This window comes from Panthera pardus, unplaced genomic scaffold (genome assembly GCF_024362965.1).
Source record: "Panthera pardus isolate Hobbes unplaced genomic scaffold, ASM2436296v1 HiC_scaffold_1, whole genome shotgun sequence".
In the NCBI taxonomy this organism is placed as follows: domain Eukaryota; kingdom Metazoa; phylum Chordata; class Mammalia; order Carnivora; family Felidae; genus Panthera; species Panthera pardus.
Window position 1 is genome coordinate 86,261,686 of NW_026526654.1, and position 18,842 is coordinate 86,280,527.

The 18,842-nt window shown below is 46.3% G+C and overlaps 1 protein-coding gene across 2 annotated transcripts in view; it reads left to right on the forward strand.

Moving 5' to 3' along the window:
- Positions 1-9,036: 9,036 nt before the first annotated feature.
- Positions 9,037-18,842, forward strand: part of SPATA13 (spermatogenesis associated 13) — a 338,414-nt gene continuing 328,608 nt past the window's right edge. Inside the window, exon 1 of one of the 2 annotated variants that reach the window (XM_053900894.1) lies at positions 9,037-9,357. In XM_053900894.1, coding sequence (XP_053756869.1) covers positions 9,346-9,357 — 12 coding nt within the window. In that variant the 5' untranslated portion in view covers positions 9,037-9,345. The remainder of the gene's footprint in view (positions 9,358-18,842) is intronic. The other variant, XM_053900895.1, reaches the window with a different exon arrangement.

The following is an 18,842-nucleotide window of genomic DNA, read 5'->3' on the forward strand; positions in this document are numbered from 1 at the left end:
CCTTTTAAGAGACGTCATCTTAGATGACTTAACGCAGGGATCAGGATCTGGCGTTAAGCCATACGGATTTTCAGTCCTGTACTCAGATATAGAGAATCCTCAGTGGATCCTCTGTTCTGAGGATGTCTGCATTGTTGGTATGTTTCCTTAAGTAGGGACCGTAGCTAGAAAACAAAAGCGTATGTCCACTAACTACTCATCATCTTTGTTTCTGAGCGTCCTCTAAATTCATCGGGAATCGTCACAGACACCGAGTTTCTTTCTCCTTATACGTTCACGAGGATTGAGGAGCAAGCCCTACATTTTGAAATTCAGAATTCATTCACTAAATATTTTTTGAGCAGTTATCAAGTATTCTAGGAGCCAAAGTATAACAGAACAAAATAGACAAAAGACACTGGTCTTCCTGGTGGGGGAGGGGAGGGGCAATGCACAAAAAGATAAGCGTATAATACGTCCAGTGATCTTAAGTGGGATGGAAAAGATAAATATGAACATGTCGGTGTAGGTAAACGGACCGAAAGCATGAAGATAGCTAGTTAAATGGCATGAATCAATGTGTCTAATTTTATATTTTCGCTGCTTTGTCTTTGTTCAGGCCATAAACACGTCTTGACTGAATATGGAGCCTTCTGTGCTCCTGAAAGACAAAGACGTGGGAGAAGATTCCTAAGGTGTGATTTCTTCATTTCCAAAAGGAGGTCTGTGGCGCGTCCACAGGTGCAGCGGGAAGACGGTCTGTGGCTCCCGACGCCTTGGAGCAAGGGACTCAAAGGGATTGTAACAGCACTCCGTCGAATGCTTTCGGGAGCTTTCTCCTGTCGGGGCAGCCAGAGAGCTTTCAGTGTCCATGGAATGAAATCACAAACGTCAGAGTCAGAGTGGAAAAGTCGAAGTCAGCCAGTCGCCGACACTATACTGCTTGGTGTCCCAGGTGACCCCGGGATTTTTCCCGCGGGCCCGTCACCGGTATCTTTTACATCCACTCAACTCTCTTACAAGGAAACACATATCCTCTTAAGAACGTCAGCTGTCACGGACGCCATTCTTAAGTTACGCATTCTGGGCAGGGGGTTTATTTAGTATTTGTGAAAGAATCTAGCCAACTTCAGCCTCGGCACACCGAGAAGACAGACAGAAATATACGTGCAGGCACGCGCGCGCACACACACACACACACACACACAATCAGTTCTTGGGAAGAAAAGAACTTTTCTGGAGTGCTAGGTTCTCAACAGTTACAATTCAAGAGGATTTCCAAAGAAACCAAGATCAGATCTACAGGGCATGTGGCAAAATTATCCATTAGGTTGATGCCTAAGAGCGAAATAGCCGGAGGGCACCACCTCTTAACTTTTTCTAGCGTTGTGTCCGCACTTGAAAGATGCTTCCATTTCAAGTCAAGTGGCAAGACGGATATGACCCGTCGGACATTTGAAAAGTCGAGTCTAAAGAAGCTTTCATAAGGGGCTGGATAAAAAGATACAGATTATTTACACTGAAAAACAAAAAAGGAAGTACCAGACCATCAAGATCTAAAACATCTAGGGTGGAAGAGGCAGGCAGGGTCGTGAAGCATCGCGCACTAGTTGGGAAGGCACTTCTCCTCGCTGCGTCTGTGACACCTTGCTCAGACGCTCCTGCTCGCTTTCCAGCTACAGTGTCAGATTTCCCTTGACAGTGTCTGTCTTCCCAGTGCTCTCTGAGTTCCTCGAGAGCTGGAAGCACGTTGCTTTGTTCCTCCCGTGCATGGCGCAGAATCCCGCCCGTGGTGTGCACTGGATCAATGCTTATCGAGCAAATGAATGAATGAATGAAGGGCAGTAAGCAGAGGGCTGAATGAGGGTGACGCGCTAATGCCCTCTCAAGACAAGGGGGGCGGGGATTGCACATTTTACGATGATTGCGAAGAAGATACAACTCATTATTGCCAAGAATGCGCGCAGGCTAAAAATTGAACCGGTCCAGAAAGGGTTTCGATAAGCTCATGGCTGAGGGTTCCACGTGGATTATTTGAAGGAAGCTAGGAAAGGAAGAGATCAAATTGTGTCGCAAAGTCGCGCGTATGGAGAGAGCCGAACAAAGGCGACGGCGCCAGGTAACCCCAAGTTGTGCAGTAAGAGCCTGGTCACCTTCCCTCATGGTTCCAGGGCAAACAGTCCCGGGTCGATTGGAGGCTGTTTCCAGTGATGTAAAGATGCTTCTCCGGAAAGGCTGCTCTCAGAGGCCCTGGTTCCTCTGCATGTTTAGTGAGGCACCTGCCTGCCTCTGCGGTACTTGGAGAACGAGTGGAATCCAGACAGCGTGTGGCACGGAGCGGCCAGCAGAGAGCTGTGGCTCAGCCGCCTCTCCGTTTCCTCCGCATCTGCGTCCCTGAGCCCGACTCCTTTCTCCCGGGTTCCTTGAATCTGAGTCTCCCCCCTGCCCTGACCCCCCCCCCCCGCCCCATGGTGTCACTTCCCGGACCACCAGCATTGTCCGCTGCTTTCAGCCGCATGCCTGTCAAGACGATAGTCTTGACTAAAGACCCTTTATGCCAACCCCCGGCTCCTTGAGGGTGACAATGGTCATTGAATCTAAACCCCTCTGCCTTAGATCGGAGGACCCTTCTAAACTGGTGCCATGGGGTCTCACGCTCTTTGGGGTCCCATGTTCCACTCTGTGGCCTTCTCCCCACCCCACCCCCATCCAGTGTCCTTGTACAGGTCCCACACTGTCTCCAAGGCCTTCCTCACCACCTAGTACCTAGAGAAACTTTCACAAAGAAACCTGCAACCTCTCAATCTTACAAATGTGGGTCTTTATACCCAAATTCCAGTTTGCAAATTGACTGTTATTTGCCACACAATTGGAATCTTTGCTTCATAAAGGAATTTTTCACAGAATGCTTCGCATTGTTCTCTTAAAGTCACACTCAAATGACAATTTAATTCACAGGAAGTAGATTTACACATGTTTGTTATCTTCTCATTATATTTTCATGTCCTAATGGACAATGGCCGTGAGGAAAAATCCCCGTGTGCCTGGTATCTTTCTTCAAACAGAATCACCCAGTAAACAGTTGTCAAGTTCAGGAAGGAGCCAAAGTCAAAGTGAGGAAGCTCGATTTGTTAACAGCAACAGCACCCTGGTCACGGTTGGTCACAATTAATGCTCTTGGGGAAAATCTGACCGGCGATTGATAAGGGCTTTTTGTAAAGGGCTGCGTTTTGCAAAGAAACTTCTATTCATCTGGTTTCTCCTTCCTCCGTATCCACCTGGCAGACCGAGGGCCGGGAGGTGGTTGTACGTAGCAGCCTATCATGGGGGGATTCTGTGCTATGATGATCAGGTTTGACATCGGTGGTTAATAACACTGTCAGGTCTTGTCAGTTTTATTTATGAGCCTATTTCTCGGGGGTACACAATGAAAATGATGAAAAGTGACTTTAATTAGGATCCCAAGATAAAATGCTTGTTCGACGCCTAGAAGAATTTAGGACAGTAGACATGAGTGAGTCTTTATTAACCACCCCCCCTTGATTTCCTTTCATTTAATTCAAGTCCCAATAACGCACTAGAGCAATTCATAGGAGTAGTATTACCTTTGGAAATTCGGAGAGATTCTAAAGCCTGTATTTGTGTCTGTATGCAGCCTAGAATAAAGAACTCCCTCCATAATTAGCCTGCCGTTATTTGTGTATTGGGAATCCAGGAAGGGCACACGATGCATTTCTGAGTATTTCAAATGCAGAAGAAATCCTTATCCTAATGACTTAGCCATATACGATCACAGAAGCTGAGAAAAGAATTAACAAGAGTAACCATTAACTAAATTTTATAAATGATAACATCTAACAGAGGAGCGTGTCCATCACAAGATGCAAGATCTCCAGACAAGTGAACAAATATTTCATTGCATCTAGTGCCTGCTGGTAGGGGGTATCATTAGTGTCCGGCCACCATTTGTGAGCTGCTTACTTGAGAGCTAGTCAGCACCCCCAGGTGTGGCTGAATTATTACCCGTTATCTTTCCTGGGCTGCCATTCATCCCCGCGGGGCCTCCCCTGCTCCTGCCTCTTTTTCTCCCCCTTCAGGCTTTTTTTTCCTAATTCTCTGGGCGAAGGTCAATCTCCGATCCAGAAGCACTATCTAAATGCTTTCACAGACAAATTCGTGGCTGACGCCAGAAATGTTCCTCTCAGTGAGCTCTCACAGTAGGCCCACAACAGACATGGGGGAAACATCCACCCAGAAAACATTAAAGTCATTCACAGGAATAAAAGAAGAAGAAAGGCCAATCAGCAAGTTAGTTAACAAGTACTTAGTGCTCACAGGACTTACCTAGTAGACTAGAACCAGAGGAAATGGAGACACTTTACTTGTGCATCCTTGGGTCTCTAAAGTGATTTTATTTGCTCTAGGAAGTGACTTTAGTGCTAGCGGAAAAACAGTTACACATATACACACCGCTCACACAGTATAGCTATTTTACATTTTTCTCCTATCATCATGAAACAAAAGGTAGTAAATGTTCCAAAAGTGCACAGGGGCGCCTGGGTGGCTCCCTCGGTTAAGTGTCCGACTTCTGCTCAGGTCATGATCTCGCGGTTCGCGGGTTCAATCCCCACATCGGGCTCTGTGCTGACCGCTCAGAGACCGGAGCCTGCTTCGGATTCTGTGTCTCCCTCTCTCTCTGCCCCTCCCGTTTGTACTCTTTCCCTCTCAAAAATAAATAAACATTTAAAAAATTTTAAAATTTTATAAATTGTACATTTTACAAATATGTACAATGTAAAGAAATAATTGTAATGGTTTGCACTCTGGAAGCTTCTAGATCTCTCGCCTTATCACAGTTCCATTCTTCCTCCAAATATAATAGAGTTTTCATGAAATACATCATGACTTTCTACTTATTTTAAATAGGCTAAAGATTCATTTTTGCACGGTTTGCTTACATTGCTTTCAGAGTTAGTGCTAAAAGAGTTTTGATGAAAACAGATATAAATGTATGCATTTACATAGATATAAATATATGAATGCCTGTTCATCTTTTCTGTTCTCATTTCCCTTGAGTTATGTTTTCCTCATCTGCCTGTTTTTAATTCTCTTTCTTGTTCTCTTGGATTGGATGTATTTATATATGCCACCTAAAATTCTTTCCGGACCAAAGTGTGATTTTAATAAAACAATAAACAGATTTATTCAGGCCTTGTTGACAACTAACATTAGAGTTTCCAAAAGTTTAAAGTAAAAATGGATTCCAACACATATAGCAGAAAATATTACTTTAAATAACATCGCCCCACAAAACTAAGTATGAATGCTTAGAGAAGTGAACCACAGATGCAGCTTTGAACCTAGAAGAGAAGGAAGCAAGTTAAATTCTCTCTCAGTCTAAGTGGAACATTCAAGAAGCTTATTCTTAGATCTGCACACATTAATTTAAATAGAACCCTTCCTTTGGGCAACTTTATCCCCCAAACTCTTTTCTTTTCATCGACCTACAATTTCATTTCTCCTGTTTCTCAGATGCATCTAATGCCCAGCTATTGTCACGCATTTTAAAGTCTCACCCCATATGGAGGGATTGCTCTAAAAACTGCTTTGGAACCTTGGAAGATTCCCATGGTTTCTTCTTCTGGGTCTATTCAAAAGACCTATTTCTAGGCATCGGACTCTGACAATGTCTGGTGTAAAGCCATCTGGGTGTCTTCCACATTATTACGTTTGGGAAGTGGGTGATGAGTGGAGTTGCTTTGTGGGAAGCAGCCTTCAATGGACACCCCACGGAAGCACTGCCCAGGCCCCTCTGGGAAGCGGTTTGCCAGGGAGGACCGAGGGTAGGGTGTCCCCTGTTCTACCCCCTGATGTCCAGAGGGCGATCCGGGCTCTCCATGGCACCTGTCAGGGTTGGGGGTGGGGGGAGGGGGGACAGGCAGCTTGGGTACAGCTCTTCTCTCTAATTCGCTGCTCTGACCCCGGAGATACATTTGTCTGGCCCCAGGAGCTAGAAGTCGTATCTCCCTTTTATTTTTGTACAAGAAAATAACCACATACTATTGCTATTATTTGTTTCAAGTTTTTATTTGAATTCCAGTTAGGGAACATACACTGTAATATTAGTTTCAGGTGTTCAATGGAATGATTCAACACTTTCACTTAACACCCGGTGGTCTCTACAAGTGCATCCTTAATCCCCATCCCTATTTTCCCCACCCTCCTCCACTTGCCCTCTAGTCACCACATATGAGCAAAATCGTATGGTATTTGTCTCTCTGACTGACTTATTTCGCTTAGCATAATATTCTCCAGCTCCATGCATGTCTTTGCAAGTGGCAAGACTTTCTTCTTTTTTATTGCCAATAGTATTCCACTGCGCGCGCGTGTGTGTGTGTGTGTGTGTGTGTGTGTATCACCTCTTCTTTATCCATTCATCAGTCAGTAGACACTTGGGCTGTTTCCATAATTTGGCTATTGTAGATAATGCTGCTGTAAACACCGGGGTGAGGGTATCCCTTTGAATTAGTGTTTTTGTATTCTTGGAGGTAAATACCTAGTAGTGCAATTGCTGGATCATAGGGCAGTTCTATTTGTTTTAAGTTTACTCATTTATTTTGAGGGGGGGAACAGAGAGAGGGGGAGAGAGAATCCCAAGCGGGTTCCATGCTGTCAGCACAGCTGGAACTCACAAACCGTGAGATCGCGGACTTGAGCCAACCCAAGAGTCAGACACTTCCCTGACTGAGCCACCCAGGCGCCCCAGGGCAGTTCTTTTAACTTCGAGGGGCCTCCATACTGTTTTCCAGAATGGCTACACCAGGTGCATTCCACCAACGGTACAGCTATTCTATTATTAAAGAATGGCCAACGATGAGAACCTCTTCCTTTCGCTTCACAGTGGTTTGTTGCTGCCTAAAGTAGCACGTGCCCTGAAGGAGGCCACGGCCGTGGGCAACATCGGGGCTTTGAGGGTGAAGGATCGCAATCCTCCCTCCGCCACGTAATGTGCTGTGTGCTGCTGGCGAGGAGACTGACCTCTTGGATCCTCTCTTGAATCTGTACAATGGTTAGTGGTAGCTATGACAAAGAGATCATGTGGGTAGAGGGCTAGCAGGGTGCCTCAGTAAATTAGGCTTCCCCCGCTCACGGCCGACTTCTTTTTGTAGGGAAAGAATCAATTACCAATGAGTGGCAAGAATTGGAAAGGAAAATTAATCCTACAATCAAGCAACCTCAGCTTTCAAAGGCTATGCCCCAGGGCTATTCTCCTAAAGGCCAGTGGCTTCAGTGAGAAGTTACTGGAACAGCTAGCTAGCCCTCTGATGTTTATACATTGTCTCATTTAATATTCTCAGCGACCCCTGAGGTGGGTACTATTCCCCATATTGACAACCGGAGAAACCAGAATCAGAGATGGAACGTCTTGCCCAGCTGATTAATGCATTTGGAGCCCAGTCTCACATCAGTATCTGCTGGCTGACGATCCGTCAACACTGTTGGACCCTCCGAACCTCTGTGTGCACGAAAGCAGTACAACTTCCTCTGCCCACTGTAAAAACTGCTGAAAACAAGTTTGTTGCTTGATGAGGCAACAAACTCAGAAAGGCACCCTCAGACCCATATACCCGATTAGACCTAAAAGCCCGTCAGAAAAACTGGACGTAGTGTCAGCCGGTTCCAGCAGAGAATTCATGGCACTTCCATACTCTCTGAGATTCCAACACTTGCCTTTCTAAACGGCTTTATTTTTCTCTATAGCAAGAATAACTGCCTGACTCTTATTCGTTTGTTTATAGTCTGTTCTGTAGTCAAAGTTAGGCTCCCAGGGCAGGGGCCTGGGCTGTTTCTTTGTCGGTGGTCTCCCCAGCACTCACCATCCACCAGTAGACAGGCACCAGTGAGGATTTGTGGGATGAGTGGATTTCTGAAGTCCCTAAGTCTAATCACCTGCCATTGCTGAGGGGTAATGCTGACAGGTCACCTGTTCCTGCTAACGAGTTTGTATCTTAACGGGGATTTTTCTGTAGCACTTTAACACGGAGGGGAAATCTGGTGGTGAAAGCATCTGTTTGGGGCCAGAAGAACCTTTGGGTCTGTTCAGATCACCTTTGCAGCCGCTTGTACCTCAAGTGGTAGACTGGTTCTGAATTCCAGGATGTGCTTTAGTGATGATTCTCATGGTGGATATTTCAGGAAGGAAAGAGAAACCCTTCGGGAGGGCTGCTTGTTAGGTGGGGGGGGGGGGGGGGGAGGGTGGTGAGGTGGGGGGGTGCGGGGGGTGGGGGTAACAGCTCAGCGCCAATGGCTTTTGCAGCTTCTCAGACCGCCCCCGATCCCTAAGGGAGGGTCCTCAGGCCTCATTTTTCCCACCCTATTTTTATTTCCTGAAAATGGGTTTCCATTAGCAAATTGACTTTATAAATCAGAAAAGCTGGGTTTGAGGGAATGGTGGAGGGCTCTGTTAAAAGCAGACGATCAATTACGATGCAATTCAATAGAATCAATGCAATCAGTGAGGTCTGCATGTATACATTTTCAATGGCTCTCTCTGAGAAGCACACAGTTAAAATCATCGTTAAAAATCCTTGGCGCGCGCGCACACACACACACACACACACACACACACACATCCCAATTGTTCTAATACTATCATTAGGACCAAGACATTTAGACAGGACCGTCTTGAAATTTTCTTTGCTCAGCTCAGGCTTTGGGAAATGGTGTGTGTGTGTGAGTGTGTGTGTATAGCGCAGGCGACTGGTGAAACAGGAATCTTCCGTTTGTTTACGTTGCCACTTTTTCCCCACGCTCTTCTCCTCTCGGCGTTTCCTCTCGCATCAACTCTTCCCGCCGCCTTCAGCCCGGAGGAGCGCGAGAAGGCGAGCGACCCCGCCCTCTCATGAATATGCAACAGCGAGGGGCGGCGGGGAGGGCGCGCGCTAGGAGAGCCCGGCTCTTGGGAAATTCAACCTGGGCCGCCCCCGCCCCGCGCCCGGCCTCCGGGGCCCCGCGCACAATAGCACGGCCGCCGGCCTGGGGAGTCCGACCCGCCGCCCGGGGAGGGGACTGGGGGACTTGGTCCTCGCCGGGGCGCTGTGGCATCTGAGCAGCCCCTCGGAGCCCGTCTGAACCCCGGCCGGGAGGGCAACCGCCGGCGGGATTAGCCGTCTCCGGACCGCGGGGCCAGAAGGTCCCCGCCCTTTGTGGTGCAAATGAGGAGCGCGCGGGGGCCGCGGGGGCGGCGCTCGCCCGGGACCAAGTTCGCCGGCCGCGTCTCCGACACTCCCGTCACACTTTGAGCTCGGCGCGGCTCGGTCCGATCCCTCCAGGGACACCCCCCCACCCCCCTGCCGACGCGGAGGAATGCTGAGGAAGGTAAGTGGGTTTTCCTCGCCGGTTGTCACCTCTCCCTCACGTTTGGAGGAGGGACCGCCACGCAGCAGGTGGCTGGAATCCTGTGCCCGTGGAACAGTTTTTCGGAAACAAAGGTGGGAGAGGGCGGGGGTCGGCGGCTCCGGGTGAGAGACCCGGCAGAGCGGTTGAAGAGGTTAAGGTTTGAAAAGTTGCCGCGACCCAGCAAGCAGGTGCGGGGGGCAAGCGCGCGTTGCTGCGCCGGGGCGCCCGGGGCACAAAGCCCGCGCGCCGGCGCGGCCGCGTTGCCTTGGCAGCGGGGGCGGGGCCGAGCCGCGGCGTGCCTGAGTTGCCGGGCGACGGAGGGGCGCTGGGGGGCGGGGGGGTACGCAGAATGTTCGCGAGCATCTCTCCGAGAGGAGCCAACGCTTGTCTCGCCGCCGGGTCCTCAAGACAAGTGTATTTATTGGCCACCACTCGCCCTTGGGCAAGGGAATCAGGCCTCTAGGCTCTATCGTCTGCTTAATGCCCTAATACTCCGTTTTCGAAAATACTGGATTGTGGACTGATGGTCGACGTGAAAAAGTTACAAGATACACCTTAACAAATCAATAGCCATGAAAAGTATTCTCTTTCCTCGTTTTCCGAACAGCGTCTGCTGTTCAGTATTCCTTAATTATCATCATAAAAAAATACAGAACCTGGTTTGGACCCGTGAAAATGAATTGACCTTCACCCTTCCAACATATTAACCAAAATCTTTGCAGAGTGAAAGCATACGCAGTAGGTAGCAGGCACAGTGTGAGATATTCAGACAGTTGTATCTTAAAATGTTTTACAAAGACGAATTTCGCAAAGCAGGGGAGAGAATAGTTCACTGGGTATTTTCTTACATATAAATGTGCCCGAGAATTTTGGCTCGTTATCTCAAAGATTATTTGTTGTAGCCATACATACAGGAAAAAAAAATATTGGAAAGGAATTTGAATGATCTTTTCTAGAGCCGTGATTGGCAGTTACAGTAATACTTTTTACTCCCTCACCCCTTTGCCCATTTATCCTATCATAGCTAAGGGTAACTTTTGGTGTTTTTAGTTTGTTTCTCAGATTTTAATTGTTTGCCGAAGACACTGACCCGTTAACAGTCCTTAAGCTGTGTTTCACACACTGGTTTATTTCTTTCTCTGCCCCCAATTTAAAATGGTCTGTGTGTTATTTATTTATTCATGTATTTATTTCGTCACATGTTTATTAGGCTTTGCTACGTGCCGTATACAGAACCAGACTTGGGAGGAGAAGGATTAAGTGGTGAGAGAGACATACAAAGTTGAATTAAAACAGTTTAGAGTTTCCAGGGCCCTCTGGGTGGCTCAGTTGGTTAAGCGTCCGACTTGGGCTCAGGGGTTATGATTTTGGGGTTCGGGAGTTTGAGCCCCCAGTCAGGCTCTGTGCCCTCCGCACAGAGCCCGCTCCGGATCCTCTGTGTCCCTCTCTCTCTGCCTCGCCCCTCATGTGGGCATGTGCGTGCACTCTCTCAAAAATGAATAAACGTTAAAAAACATAATAGTGGGGCGCCTGGGTGGCGCAGTCGGTTAAGCGTCCGACTTCAGCCAGGTCACGATCTCACGGTCCGTGAGTTCGAGCCCCGCGTCGGGCTCTGGGCTGATGGCTCAGAGCCTGGAGCCTGCTTCCGATTCTGTGTCTCCCTCTCTCTCTGCCCCTCCCCCGTTCATGCTCTGTTTCTCTCTGTCCCAAAAATAAAAAAAAAAACAAAAAAACAAAAAAAAAAAAACATAATAGTAATAAAGAAAAGTTTACATTTTAGGAAGAGGAGAAGGCTAGGAAGCAATTATAATCAACTGTGACACATTCTCGTTTAGCAATTCCACCCAAGACATCCCCTTCTGCTGGCCAGGAGGGGGGCACTGATCACAGCTCTGCTCATCCAAGGCAGACATAATAATGCACTAATTCAAGACATGAGGACGGTGAGACTAGAAAAGTACGGAATTTGCCTCGGGTCTTACAGTTCGTTAAGTGGTAAAGTCGGGATCGAAATCCAAATCTGACTGCTACGCCATGTTTCTGAAGCATTAAACCCTTTTATCCCTATGTTCCTACACACCCAACTTACCATATTTTGATTATTCTTAATAGTGTCAATTTCTAAAACAAAAAATACATGGTTTTCTTGTTGGTTGAGATGTTTTGAGTCAGATTTTTTTTTGTTTTTTTTTTTGAGAAAGCATGAGCTGGAGAGAAGGGCAGAGGGAGAGAGAGAGAATGTCCACAATGAGTGTGGAGCCCCATGCGGGGCACGACCCTGGAATCATGGCCTCAGCTGGGGGCACGACCCTGGAATCATGGCCTCAGCTGGAATCAGGAGTCCGACGCTTAACCGACTTAGCCACCCAGGCGCTCCCACAGTCAGATATTCCTAAAGTTAAATAACAATTACATTTCTGAAGAATATACATTTTTCCCACTGGAGTGTTGCCATTGTCAATCATCTTTTTCCAGGGGTTCCTGAGAAGCTAATGAAAACCTAAGAATTTGATTATTTGAATCTAGTTTTAAGAATATTAGAGATACTTGGGGCACCTGGGTGGCTCAGTTGGTTAAGTGTCTGACTCTTGGTTTGGCCCGGGTCATGATCTCATGGTTCGTGGGTTCGAGCCTCGTGCCGAGGGATTCTGTCTCCCTTTCTCTCTGCCTCTCCCTGGCTCTCTCGCACTCTCTCTCTCTGTCTCAGAGTAAATAAACTTAGAAAAAAAAAAGAATATTAGAGATACTTGTGTATTAAGGTGTTCTTTACAAATGAGTATGGAATTAAATTTTTTTCAAACAAAATGCACTACTTAGCATTCGGGTTTTTATTACCTTTCTTAATTTTAAATCTTTTACATCAGATTTGTTAACTTCTGCTGGCAGGCCATTTAGTAGGCGATAGGTGGAAATGGCTCTCTGGGATGTTGTCTGAGAAAGTTCAGGTAGGTACTTGATTTGACCTGATCAGAGCCCCGAGAACCACTGTGAACTGATTTTATAAGTGTTTTTTACTGTAAAAATGACTTTTCTAAATAGGTTTACAGGATCCGTGAAGGCAAGAGCCAGGTCTTTTCTGTCTTTAGAACTCATCTTTTAATACCAAGTACAACATCCTTTCTCAATATTAAGTAGCAAGAGAAGCAAAAGGAAACTTTATTAGGCCGATGAAATATAGAGTAGAAGTAATCCTTTAAAATATATAATATTTATAGTCACAGAAGTTCTAAATATTTGTTGATTTTTTAAAATGATACTATATTATATGATACTAACTTCTAGGTAGTATGTATTCTACAAATAGAAAAACTGAGCTACAGTGATTGGTATATAAAATATTTTCCAATGTTTTATCTTAATTGAAACTCACAGCCACCGTGCAGTAATTCCCATCACTGATTTTTTTAATATATGGAAACGTAGAAACTCAGAGAAGTTGAGACTTGGTCAGAGTCAGCCAGAGAGGCTGATTTTGCACTACAATGCAAATCAAATGATTTTGCACTACACCCTCGCCCACCAGATGCACCTCTGAGCTCTCGGGGCCTGAGCCTCTCAGAGTACAAGATGCCTTCTCTCCCTCTCGCCTTCCAGAGCTCCACGTCTGTCTGGGAAGAAGGGGAGAGACCCTCCTTTAAAAGACAAATACAGGGGCACCTGGGTGGCTCAGTCAGTTAAGCGTCCTATGCTTGGTTTCAGCTCAGGTCATGATCTCGTGGTTCACGAGTTCGAGCCCCACATGGGACTCTGTTGATGGTGCGGAGCCTGCTTGTGATTCTCCCTCTCTCCCCCTCTCTGCCCCTCCCCTGCTCATGCTCTCTCTCTCTCTCTCAAAATATATAAATGAATTTCAAAAAAAAAAAAAAAAGACAAATACAGACAGAGGCAGGGCAGAAGAAAAGGAGACACGGAGAGGGGCTCAGTGGACCAAAAGGAAGTGAAATGAAGTCAATGAAAGAAGGAACCGGTGTGCAGAATTGGTGGTTAGGAGAGCCACGTGTATTAGCCAGGCTTGTGATCGCAAAGGACCACAGACTGGCTGATTGAAACAACAGATGTTTATTGTCTCGCAGCTCCGGAGGCTGTAAGTCCAAGGTCGGTGGTGTCCACGGGGTTGTTTTTTTTCCGGTACCAGTCTTCTTAGCTTGCATGTGACTGTCGTTTTGCTGTATCCTCACACGGTCTTCCTCTGTGTGTGTGCATGTCTGTGTCCCAATCTCTTCTTCTGACACCTGTCATTTTGGATGAGGGCCCACCCATGTGACCTCATTTTACCTTAACTGCCTCTTACCTTGAACTGCCTTTTGAAGACTGTGTCTCCATATACAGTCACATTCTGAGGCCCTGGAGGGCTAGAACTTCAACCTATTAGTTTTGAAGAGTGAACTTGGTCTACAACTCTGAAGACAAGACCTCTTTCAGCTGCTTTATTCCTGGCAGTGTTCTCTCCTGGCACAAATAAAATGTTTGAGCAAGTCGCGGCAAATACGTCTACATCAGCATACTCCACTGGATGTATAAAGTAACAACGAGAGATTCAGAAGTGAATTCTTCTATATTTAGCTTGCTTCTTACTTGATTTTCACTCTCACCTCTGGAGGGCCAGCCTCAAGCCTTGTCAGGTTTTGACAAGGGCGGACGAAACTGATGATGATCCCATTGCCAGCTAGGTCTGATCTCTCCGCCTTTTTTGAGCTGTGGAGTGCCTATGATTTGAGTCCTATGCACTGCCTGTATGGCATGCTGAATCCCATAAGAATGGACTCACAATACTGGAAGGACCGTGAAGTATAGATTTCACAACCCTCACAGCTATGGAGGTAAGCTAGGTCGACCTTCTCTCCGAATGGCATTTTCCACGCTTATTTCCAGCAAGATATGTTCAGCATTGTACTTCAGACTCTGGAAGGTAGCCAGAAGAATTGGAAAGTTTTCCCTGAGGCACTGAGCGGCTAACAAGGTTATAATTGGAATGTGTTGCAGAGACTCAAATTATTCAAACGCCGTGGTCATAGAAGAGCAGGGACGGGTGGGAAGCCTGCAAGGCTTGCGGCCAGTGCCTTGCCCAAAGCACAGAAACTGCTTTGCAAAGGTGGGAGCCAGTGCTGTGTTTCAAGCTGGCCAAAGAAAATTCCAGAGGCTTCTGCCTCTGTAAGAGTTTCTGTATCTCACCAATCCTCAGAATCTCAAAGTACTTGTGTTTCCTTGACTTCCTTCATTACTTCATGTTCTGCCTTCAGAAAAGGTGAAACATACCTGTCTGCTTTTCTTCATGTACTCTTTTGTGAGTTGCTAAAAGAGTTCTTTTAATGTTTATTTATTTTTGAGAGAGAGAGAGAGAGAGCACGAGGGGCAGAGAGAGAGGGAGACACAGACTCTGAAGCAGGCTCCAGGCTCCGAGCTGTCAGCCCGGAGCCCGCCGCGGGGCTCAAACCCATGAACCATGAACCATGAACCATGAGAGCATGACCTGAGCTGGAGTTGGACACTTAACCGACTGAGCCACCCAGGCGCCCCTACAAGAATTTTAATAGGATCACTTCTTGGCCCATTTTTGTAGGTTGAACTGAGGCTCTGTCCACTGTTTTAGGAATCTGTTTCTGTTGGTCTCACAAGAGCTACCCCTCACCATCTAGAATCGTGGGGCTGTTATTTGTGCCTTCATGGCATCTCCCTGAGTTGTTCCCCTTTGGGGACCATCCTAGTCATGTCTAAGTATGAGACCCTGGACCGTCTTCTGAAATATCCCTACCGAAGAATATGCATCCAAAAACTCAGTGGAGTTTTTGCAAGAAATACCAGAAGTTTTCGAAACGTACTCTTTGGGTGTGATCCAGTAGCTTTCCATGATGGGCGGTTTCAGAAACAGGTTCTTGTGTGGAGTAGCGATTGTTACCCAGACCCCAAAAGAGTGCCTGTTTCCCAGAGCAGTGCATACTTAATTAGTAAAGGGATCGATGCCAGTACCTGGAATTTGAAAAGTCAGCTTTGAAGGGCAAAACCTCTCTCTCCTCTGACTCGAGCCAGACATTGGTCTAACTGGTCAGTTGTGCCAGTCAGCTGACACAGGTCCGGGAGGTGACTTGGCCTGCTCCACAGCTACTTTTGGAACACCTTTTCGTGAAAAGGTGGCCCCCGAGGCGCTGCCTCGAGTGAGGAGAAAAGAGCCAAACACACATGTGTAAAGAGTGAGGGAACACTGCTGTCCATGGCTGCTCACAACTTCCCCGGATGTTGGTACAGGGAAGTACGTTTCATTCCCCTGCGTTACTGAAGAAAATCATGACCTTGAAGTGACTTGGAAGTTCCCAGGCAGTCAACAAATATGCATCAATCACTTGTGTCCTCAGTGCTGAGAGGGCATGAGAAGATAGGTCATCTTTCTCCTCAAGTAGCCGACCCTCGAGTTCTGGGTCAACAGACGTGAAAATGCGAAAGCACAATTGAAGACTCTGCCGGGGGCTCTCCTGGACATACAGCAGCCCCGGGAGCGACTGCTTCAGGTGGGGCTCAGTGGCCAGAGAACTAGATCTTTCTTCCTCTTTGCGGCTTTGCAGATGCCTATCTCCTTCAAGTTCTCGCCTCCCCCACCCTCTAAGTCCAGGCCCTTTCCTGCTTTTCAGAGTCTTGCTTCAATCCAGTAAGGGTGCTCAAGAAATACTATTTTTGAATGTGTTTAAACCAGGGTGAATCTGGTCTTAGGATTTTAAGCCTTCTTACTCCTGGAGGAAACTCTTCACCATTTGAAGGAAATGAAAGAAGGGGCTGGGTTGAAGGAGCAGAAAAGAGAACCATTTCCAATCTCTTTCCTCATTGCTAGGAGTCATAAACCCTTGGGAAGCCATAAAAAGACTGCCTGAGTATGCATTTTAAGGACAGAAGGATATGTAGGCAACATATGACTGTGAGACTGTGTTGAAAGCAACAGCAGGGCAGAGAGGAGAAAAACACTGGTCCAGAACCCTAGACAGAATGTGGGGCGGCAGCAACTGGCCGTCATCTGAAGACTGGGAAGAAAATAAACATGGCGACTGGGAAGCCGGCTCCTGATACGGAAGTGCCCCCTGGGGTTATCCTCCAGAAGCCCCAGGCTCTGCACTCCTCACCCACCGGAAGCCAGCTCCTCCCTTCCTGATGATGGGCAGGAATTTGGAATTGGAGGAGTCCCCAGCAGGGAGAGTAGATGCCATCACTGCTCCTCGCATTTCAAGGTGGCACAGTAATTTCAGCTCTAGGGTGTTAGATTTGCAGGTGGTTTTGTTTGGTTTTTATGCATCCCACTGCTTCGTGTGCATACGTTCGGTATTTGGGGCTGGCTCGGGGATGTCTTTGTGTATCTATTGCTAAGGAAACTGTGTGCCAAATTCCAAACAAGTGAAATGTATTGTTATTGCACAAAGTGTTTGTGGCATGAAGATTGGTGCGACGAGAATTTTATTTGGACGGCCAAGGTGTAAGAGCAAAGAGCATTACTGGAGGGTTGGGAGATGTGCATGTAAGTCTTGTGTCTAATACCAATTAAAAAATGTTCAGTGAGCCAAATTTCCAGAGGTTACCATTTGTTACCTGTGGGAGGAGGGACTTGATTAGATAATATCTAAGGCTCCTTACCGTTCTGGAATTCTTCTGCTCTTTCTAAAAGACAGCCTCAGATGGAATGTGCCTTCTCGAAGAATACCACATGCTTGCCAACGATCGGTCCTTTTGCCTTCTATACATGAGTTTTCCAGTGACCTTATGGGACTCTACTGGTCGATGGTAATGTTACCAATCTGTTTTCAAACACAACGTTGGGAAAGTCTTTACAGCAAAAACTTTAGAGGTGAAAGTTAGCAGCTTTTCTTAAGGGATTCTTTCAGTTCATGGCTTTGTAAATACGTAATTGTCTTCAGATGCCCCTGGCTTCTGTCTTGGCTGGAGACCTCAGCTTTGAGAAGCCCTGAGGGCAAACAGCAGTCATAGTGCTGTACAAATGTCAAGGTCGTGGGCTATTTTGGTTGTCATTAGAGTACATCTCCAGTAGGACATCTCAGGATGCATCCTCAACCCAGATTCTTGTAATTAATTTCCTTTGATTGAGAACATAGAAGGATCTCCCCGTGCAGTGAACTGAAGCCATACAAAGTGAAGTGCAATGATCATTGAGGGTAGAGCCTGTACTCGTGTAAATACGTGTAAGTATTTACACATTTATGAGTAGTGTAAAATAGAAAACATAACATGAAATTTGAAAAGTTTTAAGTGTTGGTATTTTATTTAATAATTAATTTAATGTTTTTATTTTTGAGACAGAGAGAGACAGAGCATGAGCAGGGGAAGGGCAGAGAGAGAGAGGGAGACACAGAATCGGAAGCAGGCTCCAGGCTCTGAGCTGTCAGCACAGAGCCCGACGCGGGGCTCGAACTCACAGATGGTGAGATCATGACCTGAGCCGAAGTCGGGCGCTCAACCGATTGAGCCACGCAGGCGCCCCTAAATGTTGGTATTTTAGATTTATATTTTAAATGAACTAACCGAACCTCAGGGGGAAAAAGAAAGAAAGTGTTTTTTCCTGTCTAGCTCTTAAATATGTGATTTGGAAGCTAGGAGCCACACGACTTATAAGGTACCCACGTTTTTAGTGGGAGGAAAGAAAATTGGAATAATGTGAAAATCAACAATTCCTCTGATTGTGGGAATATATTCTCTGGAGAAAAGCATACGCATTTTCAAAGTTAACTGTATTAATCACCGTCAGCTCTGGCAATCTGCCCAAACAAATCATTTGCCCAGCAATGTTTGCCTTTAACCAACTTGGGCACTTACCCCCCCCCCCCAAAGGACATGATTTGGCCAGTAAGAATTTGGTTATGCAATTAAATGTTGACCAATTAGGAGGGAAACGCCCTGGATTTGAAAGGCTTGGTATTTTGATGATCCAAAGTATAAATAGCTTTCCCCCCCACAATAAATAACAGATGTAAAAAATTTAATTTCAAATTGGCCAGTCTTCAAAGCCACACTCTAAGCCATACACTAAGGTATTGAGGGTAATAATAAAAATTAAAATGCCCCTAGCAGGGAGAACCTGTTTTTTGTTTTTTTTTTTTAAAGAGAGAGAGAAAAGAAAAAGAAGGGAAAATTCCTTTAGAAACTGACTAAACACTCTTTCTGTTAAATGTAAGAAAAATGAAAGAATTTTCAAAGAACGTTGACCAGTGATAAGACTTTCTATATATATATATGTATATATATATATATATATTTTTTTTTTTTTTTTTTTTTTTTAGAGAGAGAGAGTGGGGGAGAGGGGCAGAGAGGGAGAGAGAGAATCTTAAGCAGGCTCCACACTCAGTGCAGACCCTGACGTGGGGCTTGATCTCACAAACTGTGAGATCATGACCTGAGCCAAAGTCGGTCGGTCGCTCAACCGACTGAGCCACCCAGGCGCCCCTGCAATTTACAATTAAAAAAAAAAAAAGTTT